The sequence below is a fragment of the Cyanistes caeruleus genome, chromosome 1 (assembly GCF_971803275.1).
Source record: "Cyanistes caeruleus chromosome 1, bCyaCae1.hap1.1, whole genome shotgun sequence".
Taxonomy (NCBI): domain Eukaryota; kingdom Metazoa; phylum Chordata; class Aves; order Passeriformes; family Paridae; genus Cyanistes; species Cyanistes caeruleus.
The window spans coordinates 1,313,237-1,326,754 of NC_141701.1; the positions used below are offsets into that span (position 1 = coordinate 1,313,237).

The 13,518-nt window shown below is 35.6% G+C and overlaps 1 protein-coding gene across 5 annotated transcripts in view; it reads left to right on the top strand.

The window, feature by feature from the left end:
- MROH1 (maestro heat like repeat family member 1) overlaps window positions 1-13,518 on the top strand; it is a 143,780-nt gene that overhangs the window by 85,654 nt on the left and 44,608 nt on the right. For all 5 annotated transcript variants that reach the window (XM_086875842.1, XM_086875857.1, XM_086875845.1 and 2 more), the window contains 3 exons: window positions 1,508-1,643; window positions 6,584-6,696; window positions 10,774-10,926. In XM_086875842.1, coding sequence (XP_086731968.1) covers window positions 1,508-1,643; window positions 6,584-6,696; window positions 10,774-10,926 — 402 coding nt within the window. The remainder of the gene's footprint in view (window positions 1-1,507; window positions 1,644-6,583; window positions 6,697-10,773; window positions 10,927-13,518) is intronic.

Here is a 13,518-nt window from a genome sequence, read left to right on the forward strand (position 1 = left end):
TTTTCTTATAAAATTCCCAGATTTTTTATATTTATCCCGATTTTTCCAATAAAAGTCCCGGATATTTTTTATTTATCCTGATTTTCTTGGGGTTTTTCCAGTAAAATTCCCAGATTTTTTTATATTTATCCTGATTTTGGGGGGATTTTTCCCATAAAATTCCCGGATTTTTATATTTTTATCCCGATTTTTCCCATAAAATTCCTGGATATTTTATATTTATCCTGATTTCCTTGGGGTTTTTCCAGTAAAATTCCCGGATTTTTTATATTTATCCCAATTTTTGGGGGATTTTTCCCATAAAATTCCTGGATTTTTTATATTTATCCCAATTTTCTTGGGGTTTTTCCAGTAAAATTCCCGGATTTTTATATTTATCCCAATTTTCCCCATAAAATTCCCAGATTTTTTATATTTAACCCAATTTTTCCAATAAAATTCCCAGATTTTATATATTTATACCGATTTTTCCAATAAAATTACCGTATTTTTTATATTTATCCCAATTTTTGGGGTTTTTTTTCCCAATAAAATTCCCAGATTTTTTTTACATTTATCCTGATTTTTTGGGGTTTTTTTCCCAATAAAATTCCCAAATTTTTTTTATATTTATCCCAATTTTTGGGGTTTTTTCCCATAAAATTCCCAGATTTTTTTACATTTATCCCAATTTTTGGGGTTTTTTCCCATAAAATTCCCAGATTTTTTTACATTTATCCCAATTTTTGGGGTTTTTTCCCATAAAATTCCCAAATTTTTTTTATATTTATCCCAATTTTTGGGTTTTTTTCCCAATAAAATTCCCAAATTTTTTTTACATTTACCCCGATTTTTTGGGTGTTTTTTCCCAATAAAATTCCCAGATTTTTTTACATTTATCCCGATTTTTTGGGTCTTTTTTCCCGATAAAATTCCCAAATTTTTTTTACATTTTCCCCGATTTTTGGGGGGGATTTTCCCGATAAAATTCCCAAATTTTTTTTATATTTATCCCAATTTTGGGGGGTTTTTTCCCAATAAAATTCCCAGATTTTTTTACATTTATCCCAATTTTTGGGTTTTTTTTTCCCGATAAAATTCCCAAAGTTTTTTTATATTTATCCCAATTTTTGTGGTTTTTTTCCCAATAAAATTCCCAGATTTTTTTACATTTATCCCAATTTTTGGGTGTTTTTCCCAATAAAATTCCCAGATTTTTTTTACATTTATCCCAATTTTTGGGTGTTTTTTCCCTATAAAATTCCCAAATTTTTTTTACATTTACCCCGATTTTGGGGGGGATTTTCCCTCTAAAATTCCCAAATTTTCTTTACATTTATCCCAAATTTTGGGTGTTTTTTCCCAATAAAATTCCCAAATTTTTTTTACATTTATCCCGATTTTTGGGTGTTTTTTCCCAATAAAATCCCCAAATTTTTTTTACATTTACCCTGACTTTGGGGGGGATTTTCCCTCTAAAATTCCCGGATTTCTGACCCTTTTCCCATTTTTTTGGGGGGATTTGCAGGCTGTGATCCCCTTTTACAACCTGAGCCGCTTGCTGGCGCTGCTGGCTCCGCGTTGTTCCGATGGAATTCCCAAAATCCGCTCGGATTCCTTGGATTGCGTCCGGACCTTGCTCCGCATCCAGCTCTGCTACGAAGGTGGGAATTCCGGGATGGAAAAAATTCCCGGGGGGTTTTTCTGGGAATTTTGTCTGGGGTGGAGTTGGAGGGTTGGGGAATTTTTGGGGAATTTTTTGGGGTTTTTTTGGGAATTTTTTGGGGTTTTTTAGGAATTTTTTGGGACTTTGGGGGGGATTTATTGGGAATTTTGGGGGGATTTTTTGGGAATTTTTTGGGGGTTTTTTAGGAATTTTTTTGGATTTTGGGGGGGATTTATTGGGAATTTTTGGGAATTTTTGGGGGGATTTTTTGGGAATTTTTTGGGGTTTTTTTTAGGAATTTTTTGGGATTTTGGGGAAGATTTATTGGGAATTTTGGGGGGATTTTTTGGGAATTTTTTGGGGGTTTTTTAGGAATTTTTTTGGATTTTGGGGGGGATTTATTGGGAATTTTTGGGAATTTTTGGGGGATTTTTTGGGAATTTTTTTTGGGTTTTTTAGGAATTTTTTGGGATTTTGGGGGGGATTTATTGGGAATTTTTGGGAATTTTTGGGGGATTTTTTGAGAATTTTTTTTGGGTTTTATTAGGAATTTTTTGGGATTTTGAGGGGGATTTATTGGGAATTTTTTGGGAATTTTTTGGGTTTTTTTGGGAATTTTTTTGGGTTTTTTAGGAATTTTTTTGGATTTTGGGGGGATTTATTGGGAATTTTTGGGAATTTGGGGGGGATTTTTGGGAGTTTTTGAGAATTTTTGGGGGATTTTTTGGGAATTTTTTTGGGGTTTTTTTAGGAATTTTTTCGGATTTTGGGGGGGATTTATTGGGAATTTTTTGGGAATTTTTTGGGTTTTTTTGGGAATTTTTTGGGGTTTTTTAGGAATTTTTTGGGATTTTGGGGGGGATTTATTGGGAATTTTTGGGGGATTTTTTGGGAATTTTTTGGGGTTTTATTAGGAATTTTTTGGGATTTTGGGGGGGATTTATTGGGAATTTTTGGGAATTTTTGGGGGATTTTTTGGGAATTTTTTTTGGGTTTTATTAGGAATTTTTTTTGGATTTTGGGGGGGATTTATTGGGAATTTTTGGGAATTTTGGGGGGATTTTTTGGGAATTTTTTTTGGGTTTTATTAGGAATTTTTTTTGGATTTTGGGGGGGATTTATTGGGAATTTTTTGGGAATTTTTTGGGTTTTTTTGGGAATTTTTTGGGGTTTTTTAGGAATTTTTTGGGATTTTGGGGGGGATTTATTGGGAATTTTTGGGGGATTTTTTGGGAATTTTTTGGGGTTTTATTAGGAATTTTTTGGGATTTTGGGGGGGATTTATTGGGAATTTTTGGGAATTTTGGGGGGATTTTTTGGGAATTTTTTTTGGGTTTTATTAGGAATTTTTTTTGGATTTTGGGGGGGATTTATTGGGAATTTTTGGGAATTTTTGGGGGATTTTTTGGGAATTTTTTTTGGGTTTTATTAGGAATTTTTTTGGGATTTTGGGGGGGATTTATTGGGAATATTTGGGAATTTTTGGGGGATTTTTTGGGAATTTTTTGGGGGTTTTATTAGGAATTTTTTGGGATTTTGGGGGGGATTTATTGGGAATTTTTGGGAATTTTTGGGGGATTTTTTGGGAATTTTTTTTGGGTTTTATTAGGAATTTTTTGGGGATTTTGGGGGGGATTTATTGGGAATTTTTGGGAATTTTTGGGGGATTTTTTGGGAATTTTTTTTGGGTTTTATTAGGAATTTTTTGGGGATTTTGGGGGGGATTTATTGGGAATTTTTGGGAATTTTTGGGGGATTTTTTGGGAATTTTTTTTGGGTTTTATTAGGAATTTTTTGGGGATTTTGGGGGGGATTTATTGGGAATTTTTGGGAATTTTTGGGGGATTTTTTGGGAATTTTTTTTGGGTTTTATTAGGAATTTTTTGGGATTTTGGGGGGGATTTATTGGGAATTTTTTGGGAATTTTTTGGGTTTTTTTGGGAATTTTTTTGGGGTTTTTTAGGAATTTTTTGGGATTTTGGGGGGGATTTATTGGGAATTTTTGGGGGATTTTTTGGGAATTTTTGGGGGGTTTTTTTAGGAATTTTTTTTGATTTTGGGGGGGATTTATGGGGAATTTTTGGGAATTTGGGGGGGATTTTTGGGAGTTTTTTTTAGGATTTTTTTTGGATTTTGGGGGGGATTTATTGGGAATTTTTGAGGATTTTTGGGGGGGATTTATTGGGAATTTTTGGGAATTTTGGGGGGATTTTTTGGGAATTTTTTGGGGGTTTTTTTAGGAATTTTTTTTTATTTTGGGGGGGATTTATTGGGAATTTTTGGGGATTTTTGGGGTTTCCTTGGGAGTTTTTGGGGGTTTTTTAGGAATTTTTTTGGATTTTGGGGGGAATTTTTTGGGAATTTTTTGGGAATTTTGAGGGATTTTTGGGGGGGGATTTTTGGGATTTTTTTGGGATTTTGGGGGGGATTTTTTGGTGGATTTTTTGTAATTTGGGGGGGATTTTTGGAATTTTTTTGGAATTTTGGGGGGATTTTTTGGAGATTTTTTGGAATTTTGGGGGGATTTTTTGGGGGATTTTTGGGAAATTTCTGGAAGGATTTATTGAGGGATTTATTGGGGGAATTTTTTTGGAATTTTTAAGGGATTTCAGGGGAATTTTTTGGAATTTTTTGGGGAATTTTGGGGGATTTTTGGGGGGGGATTTTTGGGATTTTTTTGGGATTTTGGGGGGGATTTTTTGGGGGATTTTTTGTAATTTGGGGGGAATTTTTTTTTAATTTTTTGGGAATTTTGGGGGATTTTGGGGGAATTTTTGGGGGGATTTTTTTGGAATTTTTTGGGATTTTTGAGGGATTTTGGGGGGGGGATTTTTGGGATTTTTTTGTAATTTTGGGGGATTTTTTTGGAATTTTTTGGGAATTTTGGGGGGATTTTTTGGGGGATTTTTGGGAAATTTCTGGAAGGATTTAATGAGGGATTTATTGGGGGAATTTTTTTGGAATTTTTAAGGGATTTCAGGGGAATTTTTTGGAATTTTTTTGGGAATTTTGGGGGATTTTTTGGGAGGGATTTTTGGGATTTTTTTTGATTTTGGGGGGATTTTTGGGGGATTTTTTTGTAATTTGGGGGGATTTTTTTGGGAATTTTTTGGGAATTTTGGGGGATTTTTTTTTAATTTTTAAAGGATTTTGGGGGGAATTTTTTGGAATTTTGGGGGATTTTTTTGGGGGATTTTTGGGATTTTTTGGGGATTTTGGGGGGATTTTTGGGGGATTTTTTGTAGTTTGGGGGTATTTTTTTGGGAATTTTTTGGGAATTCTGGGGGATTTTGGGGGAGATTTTTTTAATTTTTGGGGAATTTTGGGGGGATTTTTTGGGGGATTTTTGGGATGTTTTGGGATTTTTTTGGAATTTTTGGAAGAATTTAATGAGGGATTTATTGGGGGATTTTTTTGGAATTTTTAAGGAATTTTGGGGGGATTTTTTGGGAATTTTTTGGGGGATTTTGGGATTTTTGGGGGGGTTTTTGGGGGGGTTTTGGGATTTTTGGGGGGGTTTTTTTGGGATTTTTTTGGGATTTTTGGGATATTTTGGGATTTTTTGGGATTTTTTGAAGGATTTATTGGGAAATTTTCTGAGGAATTTTTTGGGAAGTTTTAAGGGATTTTTGGAGGAATTTTTTGGCAATTTTTTTCGGGTTTTTGGGTGATTTTGGGTATTTTTGGGAGGATTTTTGGGATTTTTTGGGAATTTTGGGGTTTTTGGGGGAACTTTTTGGGGATTTTTGGGATGTTTTGGGAATTTTGGGGGGATTTTTTCTTGGGTTTTTTTTTAATTTTTTAAAGGATTTTGGGGGGATTTTTTGATTTTTTTTTAATTTTTTGGGGAAATTTTTGAGGATTTTTTGGGAATTTTTTTTTGGCTATTATGGGATGTTTGGGGATTTTTTGGGAATTTTGGGGGATTTTTTTTGGAATATTTTGGGGTTTTCTTGGAAAGTTTTTTGGGGATTTTTGGGGGAATTTTGGGGATTTTTTTTGGATTTTTTGTTATTTTTGGGGGGATTTTTTTTGGAATTTTGGGGGAGATTTTTTGGGAATTTTGGGGGGGATTTTTTGGGAATTTTGGGGGGATTTTTTGGGAATTTTGGGGGATTTTTTTGGGAATATTTTGGGGTTTTCTTGGGAAGTTTTTTGGGGATTTTTGGGGGAATTTTGGGGATTTTTTGGGGGGTTTTTTGTTATTTTTGGGGGGATTTTTTGGGAATTTTGGGGGGGATTTTTTGGGAATTTTGGGGGATTTTTTTTGGAATATTTTGGGGTTTTCTTGGAAAGTTTTTTGGGGATTTTTGGGGGAATTTTGGGGATTTTTTTTGGTTTTTTTGTTATTTTTGGGGGGGATTTTTTGGGAATTTTGGGGGGATTTTTTGTTATTTTTGGGGGGGATTTTTTTGGAATTTTGGGGGGATTTTTTGGGAATTTTGGGGGAGATTTTTTGGGAATTTTGGGGGGATTTTTTGGGAATTTTGGGGGATTTTCGGGGGATTTTTTGGGAATTCTTTTCCCGAGGTTTTGGCCGCGTTCTCCACCAGGGGTCGCTGCTTCCCTTTGGAATTTGGGATTCAATTCCCAGAAATCCCAAAACTTCCTGGGCTTCAATCCCAAAGAGAAAAATTCCACGGAATTCCAGGAAATTTTGGGATTTAACTCCTGGAATTCCAAACTTTTAAAGAGAAAAATTCCACAGAATTCCAGGAATTTTTGGAGCTTTCCATCCCATCCAATTCCAGCTTTTCCATGAGAAAATTCCAGGAATTTTTTGGTTTTCCATCCCAAATTCCATGAAATTCCCAGATTTTCCCCCCAGGGTCGAATCCTTTGGAATTCCTCCTTTCCCAAGCCCGGAATTCCAGGAATTTTCTCTCTTTTCCCGACTTTTCCGGGTGGAAATCCTTGGAATTCTCTTTCCCATTCCAGGTTTTTCCCGGGATCACCGGGACGAGCTCCTGGAGGGGCTCCAAGAGCTGAAGGAGGGGCTGGAAAATCCCGATTTTTCCATCTTTTTCCACACCTGCACCCGCCTGGCCTCGGTGAGAAACGGGAGAATTCCGGGAATTCCGGGAATTTGGGGAAATTTGGGGAAATTTGGGATTTTTTGGGAAATTTTGGGGAATTTTTTGGGAATTTTTTGGGAATTTTTAGGGGTTTTATTTGAATTTTTAGGGGATTTTTAGGGGTTTTTTTTTTAATTTGGGGGGATTTTTTGGGGAATTTTGGGGGATTTTTATGGAATTTCAGGATTTTGGGAGCTTGGGAGGATTTGGGGGAATTTGGGGATTTTTTGGGAATTTTTGGGAATTTTTGGGGAATTTTTGGGGAATTTTTAGGGGTTTTATTTGAATTTTTAGGGGATTTTTAGGGGATTTTTTTTTAATTTGGGGGAATTTTGGGGGGAATTTTGGGGGATTTTTATGGAATTTCAGGATTTTGGGAGCTTTGGAGGATTTGGGGGAATTTGGGAATTTTTGGGGAATTTGGGGATTTTTTGGGAATTTTTCGGGAATTTTTAGGGGTTTTATTTGTATTTTTAGGGGTTTTATTTGAATTTTTAGGGGATTTTTAGGGGAATTTTTTTTAATTTTTGGGGAATTTTTTTTGGAATTTTGGGGGATTTTTATGGAATTTCAGGATTTTGGGATCTTGGGAGGATTTGGGGGAATTTGGGGATTTTTGGGGAATTTTTGGGGAATTTTTAGGGGTTTTATTTGAATTTTTAGGGGATTTTTAGGGGATTTTTTTTTTAATTTTGGGGGATTTTTTTTGGAATTTTGGGGGATTTTTATGGAATTTCAGGATTTTGGGAACTTGGGAGGATTTGGGGGAATTTGGGGATTTTTTGGGAATTTTTTGGGAATTTTTGGGGAATTTTTTGGGAATTTTTAGGGAATTTTTTGGGAATTTTTAGGGGTTTTATTTGAATTTTTAGGGGATTTTTAGGGGATTTTTTTTTTAGTTTGGGGGGATTTTTTGGGAATTTTTGGGGATTTTTATGGAATTTCAGGATTTTGGGAGCTTGGGAGGATTTGGGGGAATTTTGGGGAATTTGGGGATTTTTTGGGGAATTTTGGGGGAATTTTGAGGGGTTTTATTTGAATTTTTAGGGGATTTTTAGGGGATTTTTTTTTTAGTTTGGGGGGATTTTTTGGGAATTTTGGGGGATTTTTATGGAATTTCAGGATTTTGGGAGCTTGGGAGGATTTGGGGAAATTTGGGGATTTTTTGGGAATTTTTTGGGAATTTTTTGGGAATTTTTTGGGAATTTTTTGGGAATTTTTAGGGGTTTTATTTGAATTTTTAGGGGATTTTTAGGGGAATTTTTTTTAATTTGGGGGGATTTTTTTGGGAATTTTGGGGGATTTTTATGGAATTTCAGGATTTTGGGAGCTTGGGAGGATTTGGGGGAATTTGGGAATTTTTAGGGAATTTTTTGGGAATTTTTAGGGAATTTTTTGGGAATTTTTTGGGAATTTTTAGGGGTTTTATTTGAATTTTTAGGGGATTTTTAGGGGATTTTTTTTTAATTTTTGGGGAATTTTTTTTGGAATTTTGGGGGATTTTTATGGAATTTCAGGATTTTGGGAACTTGGGAGGATTTGGGGGAATTTGGGGATTTTTTGGGAATTTTTGGGGAATTTTTGGGGAATTTTTTGGGAATTTTTAGGGGTTTTATTTGAATTTTTAGGGGATTTTTAGGAGATTTTTTTTAATTTGGGGGGATTTTTTTCGGAATTTTGGGGGATTTTTATGGAATTTCAGGATTTTGGGAGCTTGGGAGGATTTGGGGGAATTTTGGGGATTTTTGGGGAATTTTTTGGGAATTTTTGGGGAATTTTTGGGGAATTTTTAGGGGTTTTATTTGAATTTTTAGGGGATTTTTTTTTTCATTTGGGGGGATTTTTTTGGGGAATTTTGGGGGATTTTTATGGAATTTCAGGACTTTGGGAACTTGGGAGGATTTGGGGGAATTTGGGGATTTTTGGGGAATTTTGGGGGAATTTTTAGGGGTTTTATTTGAATTTTTAGGGGATTTTTAGGGGATTTTTTTTTTAGTTTGGGGGGATTTTTTGGGAATTTTGGGGGATTTTTATGGAATTTCAGGATTTTGGGAGCTTGGGAGGATTTGGGGAAATTTGGGGATTTTTTGGGAATTTTTTGGGAATTTTTTGGGAATTTTTTGGGAATTTTTTGGGAATTTTTAGGGGTTTTATTTGAATTTTTAGGGGATTTTTAGGGGAATTTTTTTTAATTTGGGGGAATTTTGGGGGGAATTTGGGGGGATTTTTATGGAATTTCAGGATTTTGGGAGCTTGGGAGGATTTGGGAAAATTTGGGGATTTTTGGGGAATTTTTTGGGAATTTTTTGGGAATTTTTTGGGAATTTTTTTGGAATTTTTAGGGGTTTTATTTGAATTTTTAGGGGATTTTTAGGGGAATTTTTTTTAATTTGGGGGGATTTTTTTTGGAATTTTGGGGGATTTTTATGGAATTTCAGGATTTTGGGAACTTGGGAGGATTTGGGGGAATTTGGGGATTTTTTGGGAATTTTTTGGGAATTTTTGGGGAATTTTTAGGGGTTTTAGTTGAATTTTTAGGGGATTTTTAGGGGAATTTTTTTTAATTTGGGGGATTTTTTTTGGGAATTTTGGGGGATTTTTATGGAATTTCAGGATTTTGGGAACTTGGGAGGATTTGGGGGAATTTGGGGATTTTTTGGGAATTTTTGGGGAATTTTTTGGGATTTTTTTAGGGGTTTTATTTGAATTTTTAGGGGATTTTTAGGGGATTTTTTTTTTAATTTGGGGGGATTTTTTTGGGGAATTTTGGGGGATTTTTATGGAATTTCAGGATTTTGGGAGCTTGGGAGGATTTGGGGGAATTTTGGGGAATTTGGGGATTTTTTTGGGAATTTTTTTTTAATTTTATTTTAATTTTTAGGAGATGTTTTGGGAATTTTATGGGGGTTTTTTTTCAGAATTTTGGGGAATTTTGGGGTTTTTTTATTTTTTAATGGAATTTCAGGATTTTGGGAATTTCAGGGAATTTGGGGATTTTTTGGGGAATTTTTGGGGAATTTTTAGGGGGTTTATTTTAAGTTTTAGGGGATTTTTTTGGGATTTTTGGGGGGATTTTGGGGCATTTTTAAGGAATTTCAGGACTTGGGGAATTTTAGGGAATTTTGAGGAATTTTGGGATATTTTTGGGAATTTTTAGTGGGGTTTTCAGAGTTTTTTGGGGGATTTTTTTGGATTTTGGGGCATTTCTATGGAATTTCAGGATTGGGGAATTTTAGGGAATTTTGGGATTTTTTAGGAATTTTTGGGGGGTTTTATTTGAATTTTTAGGGATTTTTCAGGATTTTGTTTGGAATTTTGGATTTTTTTCGGAATTTTGGGGAATTCTTTTGGAATTTGGGGGGTTTCTTGGGGAATTTTAGGGAATTTTAAGGAATTTTGGGGAATTTTGGGGGAATTTTTGGGGATTTTGGGGAAAATTTTTGGGATTTATTTTTGGGGATTTTGGGGAAAATTTTTGGGATTTATTTTTGGATTTTGGGGAAATTTTTTGGGATCATTTTTGGGGATTTTGGGGGATTTTTTTTTGACAATTTTTTTGGATTTTGGGGGAATTTTTTGGGATCATTTTTTGGGATTTTGGGGGGAATTTTTTGGTATTTGGGGGAAATTTTTGGGGGATTTTTCTGGGGATTTTGGGGAAATTTTGGAGGATTTTGGGGGAATTTTGGGGAGGATTTTTTTTGGATTTTCGTGAAATTTTTTGCGTCCATTTTTAGTAAATTGGGTCGAATTTTTTGGGGACAATTTTTTGGGATTTTGGTGGAATTCGGGAGGAAATTTTTTATGGATTTTGGGCAAATTTTTTTGTGACCATTTTTAGGAATTTTAGTTAAATTTTTTCAGCTCATTTTCCACCACTTTGTTCAAACACTTTTCAAATTTCTCTTGATTTTAACTTAAAATCCTTTCATTTTTCCTTTAATTCTCACCCAAATTTTCCCAATTTTTTTTTTTTTTTAATTCCCCTTTTTTCCCTTTTGATTTTTCCCGGGAATTCCCGTGGGAATTCCGGCTTTTCCCGGATTTTTCCAGGTCCTGGCTCGGCGCCTGCCCCCGGAGCAGCTCCCGGAGCTTCTGCGCTCGCTGTTCCAGGCTTGGGACGATCCCGACGGGAATTGCTCCCGCGCCGCCTCCGTCCTCTGCAACGCCCTGCTCCGGGACAGGGGGGCTCTGCTCAGGGAACAGGTCTGGAAAATTCTGGAAAACATTCCCAAAAAATCCAGGAATTGCTAAAAAAAATCTCGAAAAAAATCCAGAAAAAATCCAGAAAAAAATCCCAAAAAATTCACGAAAAATTCACAAAAAATAAAAAAAAATTCCCAACTTTCCCCAGGCTCCGGGACAGGGGGGCTCTCCTCAGGGAACAGGTCCCAAAAACATTCCCAAAACATTCCCAAAAAATCCCAGAAATCCCAAAAAAAATCCGGAAAAAAATCCACCAAAAAATCGCCAGAAAATCGGAAAAAATTCACAAAAAAATCATAAAAAATTCACAGAAATTCCCACTGCTCCGGGACAGGGGGGCTCTGCTCAGGGAACAGGTCTGGAAAATTCTGGAAAACATTCCCAAAAAATCCAGGAATTCCCAAAAAAAATCCGGAAAAAAATCCACCAAAAAATCACCAAAAAATCAGAAAAAATTCACCAAAAAATCATAAAAAATTCACAAAAAACCTCCAATAATTCCCCAGGCTCCGGGACAGGGGGGCTCTGCTCAGGGAACAGGTCCCAAAAACATTCCCAAAACATTCCCAAAAAATCCCAGAAATCCCAAAAAAAATCCGGAAAAAATCCACCAAAAAATCCCCAAAAAATCCCTAAAAAAATAATAAAAAATTCCCAATAATTCCCAATGCTCCGGGACAGGGGGGCTCTGCTCAGGGAACAGGTCCCTAAAACATTCCCAAAACATTCCCAAAAAATCCCAGAAATCCCAAAAAAAATCCGGAAAAAATCCCCAAAAAATCCTGAAAAATTCACAAAAAAAATCATAAAAAATTCCCAATAATTCCCAAATTCCCAACTTTCCCCAGGCTCCGGGACAGGGGGGCTCTGCTCAGGGAACAGGTCCCAAAAACATTCCCAAAACATTCCCAAAAAATCCAGGAATTCCTAAAAAAAAACCGGAAAAAAATCCACCAAAAAATCGCCAGAAAATCAGAAAAAATTCACAAAAAATCATAAAAAATTCACAGAAATTCCCACTGCTCCGGGACAGGGGGGCTCTGCTCAGGGAACAGGTCCCAAAAACATTCCCAAAACATTCCCAAAAATCCCAAAAAAATCCGGAAAAAAATCCACCAAAAAATCCCCAAAAAATCAGAAAAAATTCACCAAAAAATCATAAAAAATTCACAAAAAATCTCCAATAATTCCCCAGGCTCCGGGACAGGGGAGCTCTCCTCAGGGAACAGGTCCCAAAAACATTCCCAAAACATTCCCAAAAAATCCAGGAATTCCTAAAAAAAATCTGGAAAAAAATCCAGAAAAAATCCAGAAAAAAAATCTCAAAAAAATTCATGAAAAATCATAAAAAATTCACAATAATTCCCAATGCTTCAGGGGCGAGCTCTCCTCAGGGAATAGGTCCCAGAAACATTCCCAAAACATTCCCAAAAAATCCAGGAATTCCCAAAAAAAAACCGGAAAAAAATCCAGAAAAAAATCCCCAAAAAATCAGAAAAAATTCACAAAAAAATCATAAAAAATCCAAAAAAATTCCCCAGACTCTGGGACAGGGGGGCTCTCCTCAGGGAACAGGTCCCTAAAACATTCCCAAAACATTCCCAAAAAATCCAGGAATTCCTAAAAAAAATCCGGGAAAAAATCCCCAAAAAATCCCCAAAAAATCAGAAAAAATTCACAAAAAAATCATAAAAAATTCACAAAAATTCCCAAATTTCCAACTTTCCCCAGGCTCCGGGACAGGGGAGCTCTCCTCAGGGAACAGGTCCCAGAAACATTCCCAAAACATTCCCAAAAAATCCCAGAAATCCCAAAAAAAATCCGGAAAAAAATCCAGAAAAAAACCTGAAAAATTCACAAAAAATCCAAAAAAATTCACAAAAATTCCCAATAATTCCAAACAAATCCCAGTGGTCCGGGACAGGGGGGCTCTCCTCAGGGAACAGGTCCCAAAAACATTCCCAAAACATTCCCAGAAATTCCCAAAAATCTGAAAAAAATCCAGAAAAAAATCCCCCAAAAAATCCCCAAAAAATCCTGAAAAATTCACAAAAAAACCATAAAAAATTCCCAATAATTCCCAAATTCTCAACTTTCCCCAGGCTCCAGGAGAGGGGGGCTCTGCTCAGGGAACAGGTCTGGAAAATTCTGGAAAACATTCCCAAAAAATCCAGGAATTCCCAAAAAAATCCGGAAAAAAATCCGGAAAAAATCCCCAAAAAAATCCTGAAAAATTCACAAAAAAATCATAAAAAATCCAAAAAAATTCCCAATAATTCCCCAAGCTCCGGGACAGGGGGGCTCTCCTCAGGGAACAGGTCCAGAAAATTCTGGATAAAATTCCAAAAAAAATCCAGGAATTCCTAAAAAAAATCTGGAAAAGAATCCAGAAAAAAATCCCCAAAAATTCACAAAAAATTCACAAAAAAATCATAAAAAATTCACAAAAAATTCCCAATAATTTCCCAGGCTCTGGGACAGGGGGGCTCTCCTCAGGGAACAGGTCCCAAAAACATTCCCAAAACATTCCCAAAAAATCCAGGAATTCCTAAAAAAAATCCAGAAAAAAATCCCAAAAAAATTCCCCCCAAA